The 25,494-nt window shown below is 38.6% G+C and overlaps 1 protein-coding gene across 1 annotated transcript; it reads left to right on the top strand.

The window, feature by feature from the left end:
• Window positions 1–133: 133 nt before the first annotated feature.
• Window positions 134–24,158, top strand: PDE5A (phosphodiesterase 5A, cGMP-specific; the record flags this gene model as incomplete). The annotated part of the gene is made up of 13 exons (XM_008943006.1): window positions 134–218; window positions 4,707–4,882; window positions 6,333–6,392; window positions 9,932–10,078; window positions 12,332–12,457; window positions 14,480–14,574; window positions 17,792–17,879; window positions 18,983–19,083; window positions 19,180–19,257; window positions 19,513–19,576; window positions 20,140–20,214; window positions 20,673–20,756; window positions 23,971–24,158. Coding segments are annotated over 13 exons (1,317 nt in total), but the record flags the coding sequence as incomplete, so codon positions are not given.
• Between the last annotated feature and the right edge of the window lie 1,336 nt (window positions 24,159–25,494).

A 25,494-nucleotide genomic window follows, 5' to 3' on the forward strand; every position in this document is an offset into this window, starting at 1 on the left:
CTAAAGGATTCTATGATTCTATAGTTGTAGACCCCAGCTCTACAGCTTTTTCATTTATTCAGCTCTACAGCTTTTTAATTTGAGCCACTTGGATGTTAGTATTTAAAAATGTATTTTTTTGTTTGTTTAACAGAATGACAATGCAGAAAATATAAGTCAACACATAAAGAGTTTGCTGTGTACACCAATAAAAGATGGGAAGAAGAATAAAGTGATAGGTAGGTATCTTTAAAGAAAATATTTTATGCATTTCATAGAAATATTTCTGTGCTCCACAGTAAAATCTCAGCAACATGACATCTCAGCCCAGGAGAAAACGTCTGTAATTATCATGTTTTCGATTAGTAAGTCCACTGTGACCTTGACTGTAAATAGTTTACCTAATAAGTTACCAGGTAACTACAACACTCTTGTGATACTTCACCATTTTTATAGCTTCTTTGCACTTGAAAAGCTTCTGTAAGTAAAATTATTTTCATTGCTTCCTGTTCAGAGGGTCAGTTAACACCAGTCTTGCTTGTGCAGATCTTTTATGAGGCAGTGGAAGGAAGAGAAGATGTAAATCAGTAAATAAGCTCTTTGGGCCTGGGCTGTCTGTAGTGCTGGGATTTTAGGGCACAGTGGTGGCATGTGGAAAGCCAAGCTGAACTGCATGGACGTTGACAGTCTTCTCAAATGAGATCCAGCTATGGAAGGATCCATACATTAGAAGGGTAGCTGCTGTGCAGTTTTGGTGCTAGAGATTGCCTTTTGGAGGTGCCTGCTTCTACCTGTGGATTACATGGGGAGCCTACAGTCCTACTGTAAGACACTTAAGTGCCTAAAGCTACCTCATGTAAGTATCTCGGCAGCATCTCCTTTGCTTTCTCTAGAACTGTTTTTCTTCTATTTTAAAGAGTTGCCATAGTACCATTGGTTTCCTGGGATAACATTTTCAGAAGCAGTTTGACATCACTTTGGTCCACATAGGCCTAGACGCTTATAGAAGCTTAGAACCCTGGCTATCTATTGTTCCCTGAAAATATTCAGGTGGCCATGGTCTGGGCCATTGGAGATTAACACACGCCTGAATTTTTTAAGGATTTGGTCAGGGAATAAACTTAATGAGCTTTAAGTCATTCAGTGAGTTTCAGATTCACCTTACCCAAAGGTATGATGACGTTTTTGGAAATCACCAGGACTACCTACTAATGAGTGTCAGCCTGCTTTCCTGGTTTCACTAAGTTCCACAAGCAAACAGAACATAAATTTTACTGATTCCTAGGTAGCTGCATGTATCCAGCTTCCTCAGCTTTACAAAATTCGGCAAGTAAATGTTAAGAGTTCCAAGAATGCATTTTTTTTACGTTCTCCAAATAATTTTCCTCGTGAATTAAGACAAAACTGCATGACCCAGTATATATAGTAAATAGGAGGTCCCTTTCCCGTGAAAACAGATCTTTCTTTTTTAACTCCTGAAGCAGAAAGAGAAGCATCGACTTTGTCTAACTGATATCAGGTGCTTTAATGAGTCATTTTATTACTTTGTTTTAAATATTTTAACAAACTCTAGAAGACCAAGATGAAGATTGAACTGTTGAGCTTTAATTAGAGGTATTTCACTCTGCAGTTTGCTGTCTCATCGTTTTTATCTCTTGTTATTTTCTGTGGAAGCTCAAAGTGAAAGTTTCAGTCAGGCAATGCATTCAGGTGGGTTTTTCAGATCTGAGATAATTCTCATTGGGAAATGTTTCGAAGGCTTCCCAGGTTTTGCAGCCTGCCTAACATTCAGATCTTTAATAGGTCAAGAAGTAGTCTTTGAGACAATACCCAGAAGTTCCTTTAGCATACTATGTACTAGGTAAGACTATTATTATAAGTCTGGTTTTTAAGATTACTATACCTAAGCCTAGAATCTGGGAATTGGGGTGTGCAAATGACTGTAGGGTGGTGAAGTGCTGGGCTTAAAACCCCCATCCCTGAATAAGGGTTGGCATATGGATGATGTCCACAGCCAGGCAGGAAAGCCCCTCCTGATTGGTTTTCACCCAGGGTCTGGCCAGCCTGGGGTGGGAACTGATTAGGAGATCACCACCCGGTGCCCCCACCTTCCACGCTTGGGGGGTGGAGGGCAAGAAGCCACCTCTATAAGAGCTGACTCTGCCTGCAGTGCAGCTGGGAGGTCTGGTTATGCAGTGTATGTGTTGTGTGGGGATTCTGGCTAGTAAAAGGGGCTCCCTGACTCTTTGCAGCAAGTAGAGTTCCCAGTAATGGCCAGACAAGATTGAGGCAGGAAGAAAATTATGATGCTTTCTCCTGGCAATTACTGTGTGATTGGGGGAGGACTGATTGGCTGGGTCTCTCCTTCCCCCTTAGCCTGGCTGTGGAATCCACTCGCTCCCTTCTTTGCCACATTGTGTTGTGAGTGAACTCATTCCTCCAGTGGTGGGCCACCTTGGTTCTCTTGCATGTGATCTAAGACCAGAGGGAAGGATGTGGCTCGTGTTGCCCATTAATGATAGTATCCTTCCCAGTTGTGCAATTGGTCAGCAAAAGAGGTGGGAAAAGCTGTCCACAGCAAAACCAATGAAACCTTACTGTCAAGAAAGATGAAAGGAACTTTTTTATTCTCCTGACTTGTGCATTTTTCACGTATGTGGTGAAAGCTTTACAGAATCTTTCTGTGGTTTTATAACTATGTCCCAATAAAAGACTTTTGAGATCTTTTCATTGATCTGTATGGATCTGTCAATGCTTTGGGTAAGCTTTTGAAAAAGGTTACACTTAAAGAGTCCTAAGCACTACACAGTATATTTACTGTAGTTCTCTCATTTCTTTTAAGAGACATTTACATGCATCCAAAAACTGTGTCTTTTAAGAATTCATTTGCTTTTGTGGCTTATTCACTGTTGAATCTTAATCCTGTGTTCATTACATCACAGTTGCTATGGAAATAATTATAATGTCATAAACTGTACTAAACAGATCTGAAAGTGAGTTTCATGAGATTTTCCTATAGAGTTTTGTAAGTCAGCTTCTTTTTCCCAGGGAAAGTTAATCTTGTTTTTAGTGAATCCTTATCTGCTGGGATTATATATTTTTACTATGGATCAAGTATCTAGTCATCTCATCACATTAAGATTCAGAATCCTGTCTGCAATACTCAGATACTGCAACCCCTGCCACAACAGTTGACAGCTACAGTTACAATACTGATTTCTTTAGAGGTAACTCTGACTCTAAATATGGTGTACTGACATGCTGGAAATACTTTCATATAAAAAATTATTAATACTGATGAACTTATAATAGCTGCTCATTCACTCTTGGTTCTGCTGTGAAATACTATTAGTTTTAATTTCTTCCCTACTCATAAGCAGAGAGTAAATCTGCCCTCCCTGACCTTACGGTGGTGAATTGTAAGGCTTTCAGATTCTGTTCATATATCCTGTGTAAATTAGGAGTAGCTCTAGTGAAGCAAGAAAACCTAAAAATTAAAGAGTGTTCTGTAAACACCATGCTAAATAGTTATCTTCTTTGCTGCTTAAGTATATATTTAAGATTTTACTTGTTCTGCTGCAAAATGTTCTTCATAAGATACATAAAGTATAGAAGCTGGTACATGATAGCAGTTTGTAAGAAGTGAAGATTTCTTCAGTTAGTAATTGTTTTCAGAACTTTGAATTTGCAACTGTTATTTTCATTGGCAAAATTATTTGCAGTTGGCTGGGAAAATGCCAGCTTCTATGTTCAAAGCTGTTAGTACTCAGGCTTATGACAGTAAGAAAACACTTTGACTCATTTGAGGCAATAAACACCCCCAAAGCAGTTTTGGCCAGAGACAACGTATGCTTACAATGCAGCTGCTTTAACTGATATTCTGATTTCTTAGCAGAAATGGCCACCTGCTAGGTGAAACTGAAGTGAGGTATATGTGTGAATCTCCTTCTGCTTCAAATGGTGTCAGAGATTTAAGCTGCAGCAAGGTTTGGTAGAAGTCACTTGTCAGACCTTTCAATGGCATGTGCACAGAGAAGTCCAGAAATTCTTAAGAGCAAATGAACAGATGCAACTGTCAACAAGTTTGAACCTAACAAGCTGAAGTCAGTAAGATGCTTTTCTGTGAGCTCAGCAGTCTTTGGAGCAGGCTGTAATTCAATCATGTCTGCATAGAATCAGTGAGTATACTTAAGCTTTGAGCCTCAGTTTAGTTAACTTATTTCAAAAAAATTCCAGTACTGACTCAAATAAGGAAGCAAAAACTCTGTGTACCACTGTTCTGATTTTCATAAATGTTCTTTTGGTGTGGTTACAAAAATCTAATTAGCCTCCAAAGGACAAATTGTCTTCAGGGATTAAATCAATCTAGAATACTGCTAATAATAAAAGTTAGGATGAAAATGACCTTAGAATATCAGAATCTCACAAGATAAGTCTGTAAAGCCCTATATTTATTCCTTTTTTTTTTACAAATCGTAATAAATACTTTTGAGTCTACTAAGTAATGCATAACGTTGTAGCATTTATTCTATAATACAATGAAATAACTTCAAAAAACTTCAGGGAGAATTCTGCAGCACTCCTGTGTGCTGCTTATATATATATTGTTGGTTTATGCTGTAGGCTAAACTGTCCTAGACTTAATTTTTCTCTTGATTTTCCATACAATAGGAGATGCATTGGCAGTTCTCTATATTAATTCTTCTAACTTCTGTATCCTGCCATAGGGGTTTGCCAGCTTGTGAATAAGATGGAAGAAAACTCAGGCAAAATCAAGGCTTTCAACAGAAATGATGAACAGTTCCTGGAAGCATTTGTCATCTTTTGTGGCTTGGGGATCCAGAATACACAGATGTATGAAGCTGTAGAAAGAGCCATGGCCAAACAGATGGTGACATTAGAGGTGAGCTCAAAATCTAGGTGGTCCTTAATTAGCCCAAACCAGATCCTAATTTTCTCCAGACCCTGTGTGTTCTATACATAAGTGCAGCTACTCAAGTGGATACTGAACGGAAATTGTTCTCCCCGAGGAGAACAGCATTTGGCCTGTTGAGTTGCATAGGAATTTTTCTGCTTGTTTCCATATCTGCCAGCAGACTATTTTATTTGGTATTGTATTTTACCTTGTCTTAAGAGATTTAGCAGTGAGCTCAATGAGTCTCTTCCTCTAGTTGAGGCTACACATTGGCATCACAGCGGGTTTGTTCTGTTGCGTAGGAAGAGGAAATGGTTTGGGGGATTAGGGGCTTCCTTTTCTTGTCTGAGATTTTCTGTGATGACTTTGGCTCAGTCCTTTAGACAAACCAGTTGGTGGAGTAACAGCATCATTACTGTAGGTTTCAGCAATTTCTTCAGACTCCATCAAACCATATGAAGATGAATGTCATCTGCTGTCAGTGTTTGAATCGGTTACTGTTGAGTTTAATAGCTAAAGAGGGCTTTAGTCTGAGAAGCTGAATTACTCAGAGGTGATAACTTGAAGCTGAAAGTAAAAAATTTGTAGACTTTGGATCTCCTAGCATTCTGTATGTAAACAAAGTGTTTGCAGAATTCCTAAAATGGGGATTATGTACCCCAGAGTCTCTAAGAGAAAAGTTACAACTCTCAAATAAACCTGTATTAAGCCATGTTAAATAAAAATGCGGTAAACTTATTGTCAAAACGATTTCTGTGCTTTAAAAAATAGAGCTCTCTGTTAATATGGCTAATTAGCAATTCTCCCTCCTACTGTAACACTTTATAGATAATACAGGGCATCCAGACAGATTATAGGTTAGCATATAAGACGGCTTCTTTACAAAAAAAGTCAGTGTTTAGTTGCTAAAAAACTTCCATAATATTTTTATGTCCTGTGTTGTCAACAGGTTGAAAAAATGTAAGTTTATTTTGTTAATTTAAAACAAATATATTGTCTTTCAAACTTTTTTGCCAAGTTTCAGCTAGGGCAAAACTTTCTTTTACGTCTGAATAAACTCCTGAAAGGATTGTTATGGCAACAACGTCAGGCTCATAATTATAGCTGTTTCATGTGTTGTCTTTGAAAGTGGGGCATGAAAACTTTCCAAAGAGAAAATCAAAGTTCTTTATTCTTTTATAGAAACTATTTACGTTTTCTTAACCTAATTATCCCAAGGAGATTCTGTGCTGTGGGAGGTTTGTGAAAGCTGCAAATATCTCCCCATATGCTTTCAGAGAGCTCCCTGAAAACCAGCACGGCCCCTGCATGGACGCTAGATTTCATCAGCAAATACAATGCAGTGCAGCTGCAAGCTGGAAATTCTGCTTTAGGAAAAATACTTTTTTATCACATTGCCCTTTTGTTTGTGCTAAGAGCTGCTTTTCTCTTTCTGTAGGTTCTCTCCTACCATGCTTCTGCTGCTGAGGAGGAAACGAGGGAGCTGCAGGTAACAGTGGTAATTGAATTTTTTACTATTACTTTAGAAATAGTCCATTACTAGAACAGCAAAGAGCAGTCCTTTTATATAGATGTAATCCTTCAACATGTAGAAGCACATCCTCCAAAAATAAAAATATGGCGAAGCTTAAACTGATTGTGTCCTGAGTAGAATCAATACATCACATAGCAGGATAACATTACAATGCCTACAGCGAGAGATGCAGGTTGGCCAGAGAGATGTATTTCGGGGAGACCCAGAAGTATCCCAACTGCCTTTCTCATCAGTTTCAGAGACGGTAATAGGGGATGCAGTGTTTGTTTCCACTCATAAACAGGTATTTCAGAAGCAAAATTTTGAGAACTCTTCTTTCTGCAGCTAAGGCTGAATGTATTTTATCTTTGGTACTGGTCAAGCATCCGAAGTACGGGTGCAGCTTTATGGCCCTACAGAGAAATATTGTATTTAATTGTTAATGCAACCTTTTTTTTTCAGTGGTTATTTTTCTGTGCAGTGTCCTGTTCTGCTCATGTTTAATTCTATGTTTAGTAACCACTGGCTAGAGAATAACTGCAGCTGTGGTCTCAAGTGCAGTTTAAAGCACAGCCTGTGCTTAGTCTCTCCAGTTCTCTCTGTTGGAGAAGACATTCTGGGGAAACACCATCACCTCTGCTGTATGACAACAAAATGGGAGGGATGGAAAGGAATGCAGACGTAGGGCACCACGAACTAGGTATTATGGGACTGGACTGGACAAGCAAGGTGCCACAGAACAAGGCACAGATTGACGGGTAGTTGTAGAATGGTGAGTGTCACACAGGTTTTGAACCTCAGTCCTGTCACGCTGTTGCTCGTCAGTGAGGAGGCCCTGACAGGAGCAGTGTGCAGCCTGTGGTTTCTCTCGCGTTGTAACCTCGGTGGTTGCCTTTTTAGTGCCAAACAAAACAGAACCTCTGGTTCTCACTCAGGCTGAGCTCTGGTTTTCCCATCTTCATCCCTGCACGATTTGGTCATGTCTCTATGTTCTGCCCAGGTGGCCCATCCCCGCTTTCTCTCTGTGCACTCTTTTCATCTGAGCTCTCCCAGGAATTCCCTGCTCCTCCATGCTGCCCTTTTACCATACCTGACTTCCTGCATGCCTGAACGGACTATTCTTGTGCTAGAGGCTTTCCTGGAAGGTAACACCTTGGTGTGTGAAATGAAGTCACAAGCTTTAGCTGTAGGTTTTTCAGTCATCAGAGAAGACAAGTTTTTAAAATTATTTTCTGTACTTAACCAGGTAATGAAATGGTGTCACGAACTAATTAATCACTACTAATTACTATTAATACAATGCCTGTAGTAAGAAATAGTAATTAGTCAAGTAAATAGTGACAGTAATGCAAGGAGGGGAATTAATTTACAACTTTTTTTCTTTTCTTCCTTATTTCATGCTCTTTATAGTATTCTTGAGGTAGAGAAATTGAGCAAGAGGTTGTAGTTTGGTCAGTGCTTACAGAAGCTGTCTGTAGCTTGAAATTAGAATAGCTGGTGAACTTTCATGCTATAAAATGGCAGGCAGGTGTCTTCTGGCTTCAGTAAGTGTGAGAGGAAATATCTAACCAGTCAAATAATACTTGAGAAGCTGTGGAGTGCAGGTTTTTATGTCTCAGCTGAAATGAAACTTGTGGCTGCCAAAGGCAAGAGTTCAAGGCAGGGAAAGATAAATTATTAATGAGGTCAGAATACAGGCCTGAGGTGTTGTGCTGGGTTCCTACTGTGTCCTCCCAGCCCCTTTCCTTATGAAATATCAGACTGCAGTTGCAGTTTTTTCAAAATTGTCATTAGAGTTCCTGAATGGTTGCATTATTTTGCACTGAACATAGAGGTCTGGTGGTTCCTTCACATGCTCATAGGTGTGAAATACCACATGAATCCAAACCAGGGAACACAAAATTATTGGTACAAGAAATGTAAGAACGCTGGATCTTTTTTCCTGTGCAAATACTCTTTTTCATAATGTTTTTTGACTTTCTGATTCTGACACCCAGGGGAGATAATAGCAAACTTAAATGGAACATAGATTGGTAGACACAGTTATGAGAAGAGGTGATTTGGATGCTACATGTGATAATACTGTAGATTATGACACGTGCTTCCTTTTCAGCATCTCAGCCTTCTAGGACACAGTCTTCCATGTTGAACTATTTTCCCCTAGAATTAGAAAGAGGAAGATAAACACAGAGGTTTATTTCTTTTCAACATTTCAGTTTTGCCTGACCTTCTTTTAAACCATACTCAAGTTGAGGTGAAACAACTGTAAAGAAGTAGCACTTAGTAATCCACATTTTATTTTACTGAAAAAACTGATACTATTTTTTATTCCATAGTGTAAGGCTTGCCATTTATTTTGTTACCATTTCATCTTTGTTACCAATTATTTTAACCTTAACATCTGTATTTTGAAGGGCAATTAATACCTATAACTCTGAATTTTATAAGTAGAAAAAGTATAGTTGTAATGCATTTAGTACACAGAGATATCACTGATAATAGAACACATTTTAAAAAGTATATTATATTAAAACATTGTAATTTCAAATTTCACACTGAAGGTTTATGATTGTACTCAGATTACATCGAAAACACTGTCCAAAGGTGTAAAAGATTACTGATCAGACATGAACCCTCCTTTTTCAGGTTTTTAGCCCTGAGAAAGCTCTGCCTATGGACATGTTCTGACCACTGTAGCAATAAATGTGGATTCTGTTAGGAATTCTGCTCTACTGACATCTCTTTCTTCACTATTTTTAGAATAATGTCAACATTTACAGATTTTGATTCGTGCACGTTCAAAAAACAACAAATATAACTCTACTGCTTTATTTTCTTAGTCTCCCATTTTCATACCTGCTCTTGGTTACAATTTGCTTTAGGTGATTTACAGAATCACAGAATGCTAGGGGTTGGGAGGGGCCTCTGGAGATGGAGTCCAACCCCCTGCCTGATCAGGACCATCTAGTCTAGGGCAGGTCACACAGGAACGCATCCAGATGGGTCTTAAAAGTCTCCAAGGAAGGAGACTCCACAACCTCCCTGGGGAGCCTGTTCCAGTGCTCTGGAACCCTTACAGTAAAGGAGTTCTTCCTCATGTTGAGGTGGAGCTTCCTGTGCTCCAGCTTGTGTCCATTACCCTGTGTCCTGTGGCAGGGTACAAGTGAGAAGAGATTGCCCTTTTCTTCTTGACACCCAGCCCTCATATATTTATACACATTAATTAGATCCCCCCTAAGTCTTCTTTCCTCCAGACTAAACAGCCTCAGGTCTCTCAGCCTAATGTAGATAACAGACTAACTAGGCAATCCTTATTCTCCTATCTATGGAAAAGTGTATGGTAAATCTAAGCAAATAAGGTAATGTTAAACAAAAAAGGTTAAGGGAAGATAAATGAGGGGTAATCATCAGGTTTCAGTATAATGTGAAGGGAAAATAGTATCTCACTGCTTCTCTGTTGACAAAGCAGATATTTATGTTTTCTCTTTCTTACTGCTAAATTGTGTTCTGTTACTCTTCTCTAGGCTGCTGTAGTACCATCTGCACAGTCTCTCAACCTAACTGACTTCAACTTCAGTGATTTTGAGCTATCAGATTTTGAAACAACATTGTGTACAATTCGAATGTTCACAGACCTCAACCTGGTGCAGAATTTCCAAATGAAACATGAGGTATGAATGCTGTCGAATGTTGCTTTGCATAAAGAGACAACAATTATTAGAAAATCAGGAGAATAGTGAATCAAATCTGTACTAGAGCGGCTGTCAAACTAGGAAGGTATGTGAGGTGGGCAGTAGGTGGGGTTTGTCCTCAGTTTGGTTATGCCAAATTATTAATAACTTGGTTAATGGATTGTAGAATACTTTTAGAAAGCATGAGGAGTGCAGCTAGAGAACTTGGTTAAATTTAAATGAGTTTGATAATGTATAGCAGTATTTCAAAACCAGCAAGAATAAACATAGAAAGACTAAGGAAAACAGTCAAATCCATACATTTAAAATGGCAAAGAAAAAAACTGCTCGTGGTAACATAAAAATATTTCACAGCTACTAGTATGAGAAACTGTGTAAAAGTCAGTAAGGTAGCAAAACGGGGAAAATTTTGTTCTTCACTGACAGAGTGGTATTTTAAGGCCCATTGTAGCTAGTATTTGAAGAAACACACAGAGATACATGTTAATTTTTAAAAATAACAGTTTAGGAGATTGAGCAAGGTTTGAATGAACTAAGTTGGTTTTCTCCAGAAAACAATTAAGGAGGGAGATGATAGCAACTTTTTAGTTGGTGAAAGACTATTATAAAGAGGACAGTAATATTGTTCTCTATGTCCACATAAGGTAGTAAAAGTAGTTAGCCTAGGTTTTCCCTCATAAAAAATTAGATTAGAGATTAGGGGGAACTTTATAGTTATGGAGATAGTAAAGACTGAAACAGATTATTTGTGCAGGGTGTGGAAATTTCCCTGAAGGTCTAGCCCGGTATTTTTATTTCACTCCTGACTCCTGGCCCTGGATTTAGACTAGATAATCTCTTAGTTCTCTTCCACTCAATAGGCAGGATTTCTTCTTGAAAAACCTTTGTTTTTAAGTACTTTGTCTTTGCTTTATATATTTTTCAACAAAACTTCCAAAATTCAGTATCAAAATGCAGGATTAATTCAGAGGGCTTCATAGGCAAACAAATTAGTAAAAAGAAAACAGATATTTATTTTCTATATCACCAGTTTATAGACCAATTTAGATTAGTAGTGTTTAAGGGCCAAAAGGAGTGCTGCATTACCTGGTCTGACCTCTTGAGCCTCCCAGTATTTTGTTTCATCTTTGTTGTAAGGTCAACTTGTACTTCCTTAAGGAATATGTCCCAATAGAAGAGAGGGAATTGGGTAGCCCAGTAATGGGTGGGCTTCTAGTTCCTAGTGGAGCAATTGCAGTGGAATTTTTTTCCAAACCAAAATAACATCATGACAATAGACACATATTTACATATCTCAGTAGAAGCAAGAGCATGTTGACAGCTTTGAAGCTACACTTTGAACTTCCCATGCCAGAGCTACAGAAAAGGGCAGTAAAAAAGGGCATTCCTCCTTTAACAGTGGGAAGTCATGGAAAATGGCTGCTTTTGTCTGTGTGGAATCATTTTTGTGGGTGAATGATACTGGGTTTTCATTTCTGTCAATACAACATCTTTCACTAAAACACTGATAATTTTCTTGAACACACCAAGGCCTAGATTCTCAGCCAGTATTTAGTATAGAGCAGTATGCTGTATCCATTTAAACCAAGGGATCTGTTCTCGTACACATCAAATTGCTATCTGACCTTCATACCTTTCACTTTTTTAGAAGTAAAGTATAACCCACAACTTGTAATACCATTGTGTACAATATTGAGGACATACTTTCATCCTGCATAAAGAAATACCACCCAGCAATATAGTAATCACTGTCTTTCTGCCATACTGATTGGCTTTCCAAAGTCCAATTCTGCTTGTCTTTTGACAAGCTGAGATGAGGGAAAAAACCCATATTCATTATCAGAGCAGCTCTTAAGAGAACTCAGTTATTAAGAAATAACTTTTCTCTATCAAATATATCATTGCAAACAAGGATTTTTTTCCTTCCAGTTAGCTCAGTGTAAGTTGGTTTCTGAATTAACAGCAGTGCATCTGACACTAACATTTAGCCAGTAGTGATAAAAGCCCAAACCCACAAGTATTACACACTCAGTGAGAGGCTGAGCTAGTGGCTGGAAGCATATTCTTACCTATGTTCACATGTACAAGTATGTTATATTTCAACTTAAATTGAGTCAAAAGGAAGGGTTTTTTTCTGTAAGAAAGTTTTCAGGCGGGATTAGAGAAAGATTTGTTTTCATAAACAGGTTTCTAATACATTCCCAGTTAACAATGTCATTCTGTTTCCTAAAGGTTCTCTGCAGATGGATTTTAAGTGTGAAGAAAAACTATCGGAAGAATGTTGCTTATCACAATTGGAGACATGCCTTTAATACAGCACAATGCATGTTTGCTGCTTTAAAAACTGGTAAAATACAGGTACATTTTGCTGATTCTACATTAAGAACCTCCTGGCTAAACGAATTCTGTAAAGACACGTAGTTCGGATTGCCCTGTCAGTAAAGTGTTCATCGTTCCGTGGTGTTGCGAGGGAAACTGAAAGAGTTCTGCTGAAGACTTCTGGCTTTAAGGGCTTGGCTTGTGAATTTGTTGTCATGTTGTTAAATACCCAGTTTCAGTTAAATCCTCTGGAAATGATCAGGTGGATGTTTCCAACAGGAATATCTCAAATAAGGCACTTGCATGATTGTGTGGGGATTTTTTTAAAGTTAGTGCTTATGTTACAAGGAAGTCAACAAAGTGGAAAAGGCCTGACCCTATTTCAGGATGTTCCCTTTTAATATTCTACAGGAAATTTTTTAAGTTCAGAAACAGAGCTGAGTACAGCTTTAGACAATAGAATATTTTTTGGAAATAAAGATTTAAATGCTCTTTTCAATGCTTTTGAACAATGTTTCAAGCAATAATTTAAATAATAATTTAATTAAAATAATTTTTAAAACAACCAAATCATTCTTTTTAACAAATAATGAAGGGCTAGATGATCCCCAAAATAAGAACTATACTGATTCAAGATTTTTCCAGAATATATTTTTAGGCTTTGGTTTTATATTTTTGAAGAAAACAAAATGTTTCTGTTCATTCTGAGTTAGTATTTCTTCCATTTTATTATGGACTACTGTTATTAGTTGTTTTATACTATTTTACAGTAAGCATTTCTGAGAGAATAAATAAATCCTATTTGTGAGCCAAAGCCCAGTACCAATAATGAAGAGGCATTTTTTTCCTTTACAAACTTTTTCTCACTGAAAAACAAGACAGAAAGTGCTGGAGGAGACAAGGGCATCGTCCTGTAATGAAATGGACACGGTGGGTTTGCTGTGTGCAGTCTAGCAACCTCTGATGTTCCCAATAGCTTGCTTGCTATTTTTTGAATCCTCTCTGTCTCCACTGCAATCTCCATAAATTGTTTTATTCCTAACTACACAGGATTCACTCCAAACTGATTTTCATGTCCTAGATTCTGGAGTCACAACAGCATTGAACACAAGTCTCTCAAGTTTCTCTAGTTTGAGGGGAAAAGCAAGCACCTGGGGACACATCTTCCTAGGAGAGACAGAATATCAGTCATTTCCAAACTGATTTGTCTTTTGACTAGACTAAGAACAGGTTTCAGTATCTAGAAAGCAGATGCAAATCTATAGAAGATGTAAATGCTTAAAGGAAATTTGGATTTGATTGTACAGGGCTAACAGCCCCCCAGTAGCAGTGCTGTCACTGGCTGATCTTCAAATGCCTGACTGCTGTGCCTGCTGTTCTTAACGCATTACAAAATGCTGCATGAATATTGTAGCTTTGTCCAGCCTCTGATTTTCACTGGAAAGATTCAAATATATTTTCTATCCAATTCTGTTGAATGATACTAAAGACACAAAACAGTCTTAATAATGAGTTGATGTTGCTTAATTTTGTTTTCCATGAGTTTTAAACTTCTGCTAATTTATTTGCCTGATGATCAGTGAAAAATGTGACATTTTTTCCTTTCTGATTATTACAAGGACATTTGTATAATGATTTTTTATACCTACTTAGGGAATGTAGCCCTACTGCCTTGAGGTAGTACCGAAGCTGAGCTAAAAGTCATGGGGCCAGAATTTAAAAAACATTCCTCACACTTTCTCTTTGCTGCAAGGAGACTTTTTGCAAGTCACTTCTGTACCAGTATTCACATTGGTATATAGAGGGTACAGTTTATATATATATATATATATACACTCTCTGAAAACTGCATTGAGGCCTATGGAGAATGATTACTACTGTGCACCACAACTCCAGAGATAACTCTCTTCTTCTCAGCATAGTGGTTTATGTCCTTGTCCTCCCTGGGCCAGAACTGTCTGCCGTGTGTGTAGAGACAACAGGGCACATATAAACTACATTGTGCAGAATAAAGCCACATCACGAAGCTAGCTCACTTCTTGTATTCCTCTTTACATACAGAGCAAATTGACTGACTTGGAAACACTGGCTTTGCTGATAGCAACTCTGAGCCATGATCTGGATCACAGGGGAGTGAACAACTCTTATATACAAAGGTAAGTCAGTCTGAGAGAAGTTAAATAAAGACAAATGTCTCGCAAAATCATAGAGCTACAGTACAACCTAATTAATGTGATGATGCAAGGCTGTACAAAGGAGCAGGTTTTTACGAAGCAGTAAGTGCAAGAACAGCCAGAAACATGCAAGAGTCCACAGCAAAGATGCACCACCTCACTTCTTGAGTAATCACCATGGCAGATGAAGTGAACTCTTTGTGCAGGGTCATTGTCTTCCTGCTCCCATTGCAGATGTCCCAACTCCCATTTCCCATGTAGTGGCAGCAACAGGTCCCAGCTTCTGAGGGACAGTGTGTAGGAAATATGCAGCTCTTCAGATTGATCCCTGCCCAATCAATTCCCTGTCCAGTCTGGGCCAGCACAGAGCTGAGATATGCAGCCATGTGAGAAAAGGTGTCTCCCTCCCATTTGGAACTCTGACTAGTTTAGTCATGATTTAGCCTTGTTTTTCCAGAATTTGAAGGTGATTTGGATAAGATACATACTTAAAATCACATTTTAAATGTGTAACTGTGTTGCATTGATTTGGGGTTATCTGTACTCCTAAACTTTGATCACTTCTGAAATTACAGCAAAATCCTTTCAATACAAAAAGTCAAAATGTGTTTTAAAACAACGTGTGTTTTACTAAACAAATACTTCATCTTGAATTTCTCATAATGTGATTCCTGTGCTATGGCAATGTGTCCTGGTCTGACCAGAGATGGGGAGAAGATACCCAGAAATACTTCCATATATCTTTTTCTGGCAGAGTTGGAGAGTGGTTCTGAAGCTACCTTTGGAAGAAGTGGTCTGCTGTTCTCACTGTGTGTAAAGATACTAGGGGAGGAAACCTTTGTTTGAGGGAGAGGATACTGAAAGGCAGAATATACCTAAGCTAAAGCAGAATTCCTGCTTTTTCAGATATATGTTCAGAATAACATTAAGACTGATGTGAAAGGAAAACAAAACCAAAAACAGACCACAACCCCCCACAAAACTGAAAGAGTAACCTTTTCCTCGTTCCCTAATAGGGGATTCCAACAGTAACTGAGTAACTGTAGCCTTGCAGTGATTGGAACCAGTTAGCTATTTTTTGCTCTATTTATTTAAAAATAAATTTCCTGGAAGACATCTGGAGATGCGTCATCTCCTCTCAGAAATGTCCTGGGAAAGTGTCATAGACAGCAAAATCTAACATTTGCACATGCTGTAAAGCAGGGATGATTAGAGTTTAATAATTCTCTTTCAATAGAAAGTTCCATGAATTTTATTTTTAATCCCTCGTGTCTAAATGAAAAGTTATTTTTTCCAGGAACAGATCCCTTTTCTTTCTTCCTTGAAAGCAGGGAGGGCGGATACTTAGCATGCAATTCTTTTCTTAAGCAACAGTGTTTCAAAAATTAAAATGGTCCTCATACTAGAAATCAGAGGAAATGAACAGCTTAAAGGTCTTTTCATAGAGAGGCAGGGGCTTTTTTTTCTTCTTTTCCCAAACCCACTTGTAAACTAGGCAAGCACAGGGTATGAAAAGTGCAGAACTAAACCACTGTGTTGAGGAAGCAGCAGTGTCCTTTAGCCTGGTGTAGTGCTGGAGCAGAAGTGGTATGTACTACACAAGTAGAACTTGAGTTCCTCAGTTAGCAGGGAGCATCTGTCATTCATCGCGTAGCCGGCACAGCCCCCACCCGTGACAGTTTCCAGCACTTGTGTCTTCCCAGACAGCCAGGGTCTGCAAGTGCTGAGCAAGCTCTAGTTTGGTGCAGTACTTGGGAAGATAACCTCAGATAGTTCTCACATATTTCTCTCTTCAGTCAGGATGAACTTTAGGCGACACAGCATGCATCTTGCTTAACTCAGTGGGAATTTCATCCAGCTTGTGTTGGCACCATCCTACAATTTGTTTCCTTATAGAAACACGCAAGCATTATTTGCTCTATACTCCTCTTGTAGTGGTCTCAGAGGAGGTGCTGGGCAGCCAGCCCATAGTCCTCAGGGGCTTGCATCCTTTAATCTCCCTTTCCGCATTTTTGTTTGTCTTTCCATCTTTCTCTCCACATTTTTGTGCTTCTTAAATCTCCTGTCTCTTCTTCTGAATTTTATTTGAGTCTCTGTGTGCACTCAATTACATAGGGACGCAGTCCTCCAACCACTAATTCATGTGAATGATCCTTAACCATAGAAAAAGTCCCATGGAGCTATATGCTAAAAATAATTTATTACGTGATTAAACATTTGTAGTCAGACTACAATTAGAGGAATAGATTCCGGATCAGCAGCAAAACAAACTTCCAAAAGAATCCCAATTTAGTTGAAGAGATGACATACACAACATGGGACCATGGGCTGCTGATGAAGATAGAGTAGCAAAAGCAAAGAACTGTATTAAGCAATGAGGAACAGAGGGAAAATAGAAATCCTTAAGAGAGGAGGAGTTTCTGCATTTTGCCTAAAGCTACTCAAACAGTAAATTCTATTTTCTAGGCTGAGATAGATTTAAATTCTGCATTGGCACAGTTGCTTTCATGCTGTTTTTCACTGCCTGTCGTGCAGTCAACATCATGTTTCCCTTTTGGATTTTACTCTGGGCAAAGGGTAGGTCACAGTACTGCAGGCGTTTGGTCAGGAAGAGAGTGGTGATGAATGAAGTACCAATACAGTTACTAACGCTGGGTAATTACTCAATCAACATTTTGGGCCCTGCACCAGAGTCCACTGAGATCAGCAGGGGGTTCCAACTGGTTCCAGTGGGCCTCTGATTAGTTCTGCATTATTACTTACAAGCTCAATAGTTGAGCTGACTAAATATGTCAGGCAGGTGTTTAAAATGTTACAAAATACCAAACTGTCCCTTAAATTTTGCATATGAATGAACCCTAGTGTTGTCTTGTCTTCTCATACAAGCACTTTCACTCTTTATGAAACCTTGGATTACATTTTCACTCCTTGAGTGCAGCTGGTCTCTAGAGGTAACAGAAGGCAGTAAACTAGTTTGTCAGTGCTCTGACAAAGTGATAGCATTGTCTTCTTACCAGTACTCCCCCTGCATCCTTCCAAATGTATTTGTTTTGTTGGGCCAGTTACACAGAAAGGGGAGAGGAACTGGTTAAGAACAAGGGGGTAAACTGGTAATGAGGACACTAAAATTGAAGTTATTTCTGGATTAGTAGTATGTTTAATTTGATTTCTTCATCTGATGGGTCTTTTTACTCCTCAGAAGCGAACATCCGCTGGCTCAACTGTATTGCCATTCAATCATGGAGCATCATCATTTTGATCAATGCCTTATGATCCTGAATAGTCCAGTAAGTGCCACAATTTCATGCATGCTAAAGAAAACCATCCCCTATTATACTGTTTATTTTCAGCTTTTGGAGAGATTCCTACTCTTACACATTCTTATGAGATTTTTATTCCTTTTTGGGTAAAGAAAATAAATGTAGCAGTTCTGAAATCCCAGTTCCATTGCTGGGTGCCTCCAAACCTTTACACGGGTTGCCTGATAAGGGAAGCCTTGCTAACATCCTTTTGAGTACCTGCTTGCCTGGACCAAAGGGAAAAAAAAAAAACTTTCTTGCCATTTTCATGACCTCTTATGAACCACCAAACAAACCCAAGCCCTTGCTCTCATTTCAGCAAACATTCCAGCCTACACATACACAAAGCAGTCCTGGTGAGACCAAACCAAACACTGCTAATGTTGACATTCCAAAGTGAAGCCAAACCTAAGTTAAGTAAATATGCAAATAAATTACATTCTTCTTCTTTTATATTAACTAATTCTAAGACCAGTTATTCAGCAGATATGATCATTTCAAAGCAGTATATTTTCATTCCTCATTTCACATCACAGATATGGTACTTCCAGCGTCATGTATTATAGTGATTCTTTCCTATTCAGACAGGAAAACACAGAAAAAACAATGGAGGCAAGTTGCCATTTCACCAGTTCCATAGTCCTTTGCTTTACCAGTGGGCTGCTGAGCTTCTATTTCTATGTAATAGCTTATTGTTTATGTTGTTTCAATGAAAATATTTTAATTTACATGAAGTATATGGACAAGTACTAGAATCTGTTATAGTTCCTCTGCTTTAGGGAATGGGGGAAAGAGGAAAGAGAAATGCTATGACACAGCTAACATCCAGTTTATGGACTCAAAGGCTTGCAATTTCATGTTGTAATAGTTAATTGCGATGCCTTTGCTGTGTGGCTTTCTGCCATTACTGAAGATGAGTGGAATTTTTATTTTTAAATTGGGGACTCTGTGAAAGGAAGCAGGGCAAAAGAATGACATCAGATATCAGCAAGTGACTCACAACGATTCAGCATCATTTCAGCAAATAGCGTGTTTTTACCCATTTACTGATAACACTGGTTTTGTTTGTTTGGTTTTCTTCTTCTGTAAAGGGAAACCAGATTCTCAGCAGCCTTTCAATTGAGGAATACAAGGCCACACTGAAAATGATAAAACAAGCCATTCTTGCCACAGACCTAGCACTGTACATAAAGTAAGTGAGAGGCAAGTTTGGTTGGCTAGTCATTGCTGGAGGTTTGGATTGTGTCAGCATTTAACTTTTTTAACTTCTCTTTAACTTCCTTTAAAGGAGGAGAGGAGAATTTTTTGAACTTCTGAGGAAGAAGCAATTTAATTGGGAAGATCCTACACAGAAGGAGCTGTTTTTGTAAGTAAAAGCAGAGTGATTAAGAAGTTGTTTATATTAACAGGCACCCAATTTTCCTTGCCATCTTGCTGTGAATTTCATTAAAATCAGCAGATCTGTGTGTGCTGGGCCTATACAAACTGGCACACAGGTACTGAATGATTCCCTGGGCCTACAACTGTTATAATAAATAATTATACGTATAATCAATAAATATTAAAATTATATTAAATATAATAATACATAGTTAATATTTTTCTTTCTTTTTTATTTCAGAGCAATGCTGATGACTGCTTGTGACTTATCAGCCATCACCAAACCGTGGCCTGTTCAGCAACGGGTATATGCTTAATTTTAAGATTTGCTAAATGCAGACTCCACACAACAGGTTCTGCTTCCTCCATCCAGTCCTTACTGCAAAGCAGTGGTGGAACGCAGAACCTTAGGAAGCAGTCCTTCAAAGTGCTATATGTGGGTTGAAGACTTTCTTAGGTCTTTTAGCAAGATCTGTGCATTTAGCTATGTCACCATGTTAGCAGTAATCTGAAGGTAAATCAGGAATTTGTTGCTTTCCAACATTTCTGTACCAGTCAGTTGGTACAACACACTAGTATCAGCTGACCTTTTTCTGTGTTGACTATTTCAACTGTTACCAGTGCTAAGATGCCTATGTGCCATTTTATTCACTTTGCTTTGTCAGAGCAAGTCCCAGCACATGCAGCTGTTCTGTCTGTGAGCAGATGTGTGCGCAGAGAATTCTAAAAGCTAGCTGTTAAGCTGGAGAGTCTGAGGTGGGGTGCCAATTCAATATATCCTAAGTAGACATAGGAAAGACAGGAAACAGTTTTGATTGTAGGGAACAAGCAAACTTGTAGAGTTCTCAATGTGTGAAATCTCTTGCAGATTGCTGAGCTTGTAGCTACTGAGTTCTTTGATCAAGGAGATAAAGAGCGGAAGGAACTCAACATAGAACCAACGGTAAGCGGCAGGCATGCAGAATCACTTCTTTCAAAGTGGCTTCCACACATGGCACGAAACATTCCTTTCAAAAGCCACAAATTCTCCCACTGACCAGAATTACAGGACTGACTCCTTCCCTGTCTTTCTAGTAGTCAGCTTTCTTCTGCAGTTCCCAAACACCAACAGTGTGTCATTATCTCTGAGCCAGAAGAACAGGCAACATTAACTCTTCTAAATAGGTCTTACTAAGCTGTCTTGAAAACATATTCCTGAATTGGTACCTACCTGCAACCTATCCAAAACCAGTAAGCTTGTCAAATTACCCACGGTGTAACACATGCACTGATAACCCTGCTGTGCTGAGCTTGCTGGGCCTTTTAAGGTGCTGCTTTTTAATTCCAGACTGCCTCTGGTTTTGCTTGTATTTTTTTATTTAATGTATTTAAACACAGAGCTTGTTTGCTTCTTATCTGCAGGATCTAATGAACAGAGAGAAGAAAAATAAAATTCCCAGCATGCAGGTTGGATTCATAGATGCTGTTTGTTTGCAGCTGTATGAGGTATGGTACCTAAGAAAGAACTGCAGATACCTAAAACCAGAACTGCTCCGTGGAGCCTCTAATACATGCAGATTTAAAACTAGAAGAAAAAACAAATTAAAAAATCATCCCTTAGTTATAAACCACTTTTTTGTTATATATTACGTGTGATTGATTATTCAGTTGACGAAATTATTATTGTAGCATTTATCATTAATGGTATGTTAGTCTGATTAATGTATTTTGTTATAATTATTTAAAAATTAGTGATAATTGCTGTGCTATGTGCTCTCGGTGTTAGATCCTGGGTAATATTCTGGATTCCAGCAGCTCCAGTGAGCTGCTTATCAGGGATGATCAGGGACCGTCACAAAACTAATGCTTTGCCATCTAGGAAAAGAATGGTATCCACATAATGCATCAATACAAAGTGTCATTTAAGAGTTTTAAAGAATTCTTTATGCAAAAGGGGTTATTCCACGTATAGGAAATTTAGCCAAGTTAAACATTTCCCATCCTGTTCTTTAATTTCTCTTTCATCACACACACACAAGCAGGTCAGATACAGTGTGAAATAAAACATAATGATTTCTGATTTTTTTAAAAAAACCAAAGTACTAGGGTGAAAAAAAGCACAGTCCTGTTCACTAGGACTGTAGCAAGTATTTTACAGAAACTGAGGTGACAAAAATAACAGTGAGAAACTGATAACCTAATTCTTAATAATCTCCCAATGAGAGGAACAAGGTGATCACTCATAGTTTTCCCTCTAACACAGTAAACTTTTCTAAGAAGAATCTGCTTCCATCTGTTGTAAGGAAACAAGGATACAGGAAGGAGAGGGAGCTACTAGCTGCCATCCCTGAAGCATGTTTCTGTGCTGTGGAAACTGTTAGGAAAATAAGGCAGCCTTTTCTGGGAAGCCTCAGAAAACTGTCTCCAGTAGGAGGTAGGCCACTGAAAGAAGACTGAGTATCTGTGGAGAGTTACAGACTATACAAACAGAACAGTCTTTGAACAGAAGACCTGAGCAGGTTTGAAAGCCCACAGCTCCAGAGCCTGAACTATACTTTCCCTCATTAGGTGAGGGATTTACTTTTTCATTTAGGAGAAGACCAGAAAATTTTCAATTTTTTACTCTAAAATATGCACTGCAGCTTATGTCAACAGTTACCAAGTGATACTAGTCCAAACAATACCCCGTTCCAGTACAATTCCTACAGGGAAACGAGATGCACAAGATATTTCTAGCTACTGTGCCCCTGCTTTGTAATTGCAGTTTTGTGCCTCAGTGAATGCAAAGCACCTGCAAATCTTTGGAGTCTTCTCTTGTCTCAAAGTCTGACCTGAACTGGAAGGGCACATAGCAGGCTGACAGTGTCTGTGACTTTGTGCAGACTCAAAGTGTGCCAGCATGCATCCTAACTTGGCAGCTGAGTGAGAGTGACTTACCTGCAGGAGTGGAGAGCGCTGAGGAGGATGGGGAGCCTGTGAGGAAGTGCTAAAACCCGTAAGAGTACTGTTAAATCCAAGGAAGGGGCTATGCTTTGAGCTGATCAAGTGTTTGTTTATTTTGACTGAAGTACAGGCAGGGGATATTACCTGCTTACACAGATTTTTGTTTTCTTCCATGAGTAATAAATGGTAAAACATATAAACAACTTCAGTTTTGTTACTCTGAAAGTCAACAAGCACACAGTTCACTCCCCAACGGTCTAATGCTATAAAAGCAAACAATGAAGAGGATTGGAATGACAGCCTTTTCACTGTTTTCTTAGCTTTGACCCAGTCAGTAGGGATTTGACACACAGTGCAAACAAAGATGAGTTCCCAGTACAGCACTGCAAGTATGTGACTTACCATGTTATCCAGAGTAGGTCAGATCCCAGTGAACCAAAGTTCTGTGGCTGGTGTTAGCTAGGTAATCAGTGCTGTTAAACTGAATGATCTACAAGTCTTCCCTTTAAGTTCAGAAATCTGAAAAAAGTAAGAGAAATGTGTTTCAGTCTCTTCATTTTTTAGTTGGAAATAAAAGTACCATTAGCAGTTTTAAATGCTATTTTTGTCTTCAGATAAATAAAACAGGACAACTCCAGAGATACTTGACAGCCCCATTCTTCTTGTAGTGCTGAAAGTCAAGCAGAATTTGATCAAGTCTGCTGAAACTAATGAAGTTTCAGTATTTTTATACATAGTTTATACAAACTATGAAGCCAAAACGAACTAGGAAGCTTTATATGACCTGATAATTCAGAAGGGTCCCTTTGTAAAGTTACAGGAGAATCAGACATTGCTACCTCGCATTATATGAATGAGACCTAAATTCCGTATGAAATTGACTGATTTTACATTTTGTATAGTGACCAGCAGAGAGGTCAGGATTCTTGAATACTCTGCAGTCAGTCATAGTAGTTACAGAATCAGTGAGCTCCAACATTCTTTCCCACACCTTGTTGTCCTGCACTGTCTGAAGTATTAAACTTCCACTTTACACTTCTGAGTAACGTGACTTCATTCCAAATGTTAACAAAACTCCCTGTGTAAGTGTCATAGTGTGAGAATACGTTTTCATCAGGAAAAACATACAAAAATGCTTACAAATTGTACCTTCATTTAATTTTTCAATTCTACATTTAAATATTAGAATGTAGTTTTCCTTCACTCTGATATAGTAGCACAGCCACATAATGAAAAAGACTTGACTGACTTCAGTCATAATTATTCCTGAAAAGCACCTAGTGTCAAATGTAATTTATCTGTCGTGTGCTAAATATCTTGAGTTCTAACATTTCTGGGTGAATTCTTCCAAATCAGTTGACACAGTGATCCCAGTGACTATACATGCTCTGTGTCTGATGAATATTTCAAGATTTTCTTTATGACCAGCCTTGTTATACATTCAAAGGATGGGCTTGCAAACAAAGTCCATGCATAGTACTTGAGTAGGAATGCTGGACAGGTCACTTGTGTATTACACAACATACTTGTCATGGTTCCTGCTGCATCTATGCATGGTGCAGGATGGATGCTGCTGCTCAGTCTAATCTGCACTAGTGCCAGGTAAGTATGTTCATGTTTGATGTTAAGCCTTCCTTGAAGTTCAAAATACGAGTTCAATTTCAATTATAGATAGACCTTGCATTTTAATAATTCTGGTATCTCTCATGGTCATCTTTAAGAATGCTTATTTTGTTACTCAATGTCATCTGTTTTACATGGTATTAATTTATTTCAGGCCTTAACGCATGTGTCGGAGGCCTGCTACCCTTTACTGGATGGCTGTAGAAAAAATAGGCAGAAATGGCAATCCTTAGCTGAACAGCAGGAGAAGAATCTGATTAATGGAGAAAGCAATCAAGCCAAACGGAACTGAGATGCCGATTTAACAACCACAAGCTTGAGTTCACATAGAAGACATAGTAATAAGGGAGTACTGCATTTTGCTAAACACTGTACGAATTTGGCTCATGTTTTGCCACTGCTGTATATGTTTTCACGTTTCAAGGTAGAGCATGCCCCTGTATAAGCCAAGGTTCTACAAAGATAGTATACTTCTTCTATCACACCTGATTGAGGTGGAAAGAGATCTGCCGTGGTAGTTTTTGCTCCCCCATTCCACAGGCATGAGTGCAGTTACTCAGCTGTCCCCGAGAGCCTATGACTTTATAGATGTATATAGTTGTTCAGTGATCATGTTGTGGCCAGTATCTTAAAAACTACTGCATTTCGCACCTTTTTTCCTCTTCAGTCTTGCTGTGTTATGTTATTCAAGTAACGAGCAGTCTTGCCTCTACTTTTCCCAGAGGTTCAGAGGAAAGAAAGAGTGGGACTAACTCCAGGGAGCCTAATCCAGCACACACTATGCTAACTTCTTTCAGGACACAGAACTGGGCTTTAAAGTGAAAAAGCCCCCAAGTCTGTGCACCCAGTAGTTTTTGTGGTGTTTTTGTTTGTTTGGTTTTTTTTTGGTTGGTTGGTTGGGGTTTTTTCCATATAACATGTTCACAAATGTCTTAACAGTTAGAGGGTTTTTTTAAACCCTGTGAATTACTAGACAGTGGGGGGCTTAGAAGTTTTGTTGTAGAAGTGTCATAATTATCCATAAATAATGGAAACTGCTTGAAGATTGATGACATATCACAAGGTAGCTGACAGGCTGCCAGGGAAGAACAGCTCCCATAGAAAGCTGTGAGAAACGCAGAGAGAAATGGAAGCTAACCAGGATCATTTTTATGTGCTGATTTTGACTTCATTTGGAAGGTGAATTTAATATTGTCATAACCAACAGACCAAATCACAGGCAGGAAGAGTAGAAGCGAATGTGACTGCAAGAGCAAGAGATGAAAATCTAAACCAGGATGGTGCAGGAATGGCACACTTCTGGTGACTGTCAACAACTGATTGCTTAGGCCAGTGCTACTATGAAATGCCTATGACCACTCTGAAGAAAGATATATAATTTTTAGCCTTAGTCAATGTTAATGATGTTTAATCACAACACCTTAAAGGAATAGGAAAAAAGAATACTGAAAGCAAAAATAGCTGAGAATGCTACAGAGATTTGCCGTTTGTCTGAGGCATTAACGTTTAGAAAAGTATGCAATCAATTAACTTACACTAGTAAAAAAAAAACAACACTGATAATTTATTTAAATGAAAATGATTAATAAAAATTGTTTTGAATTGGGAACCAATTGAAGAAAAGAAACACATTAGACAAATCCCAGGAGAGTAATACAGAGGCAGTACTATTCTTTGG

This window comes from Merops nubicus, unplaced genomic scaffold, assembly GCF_000691845.1.
Source record: "Merops nubicus isolate BGI_N331 unplaced genomic scaffold, ASM69184v1 scaffold13336, whole genome shotgun sequence".
Taxonomy (NCBI): Eukaryota; Metazoa; Chordata; class Aves; order Coraciiformes; family Meropidae; genus Merops; species Merops nubicus.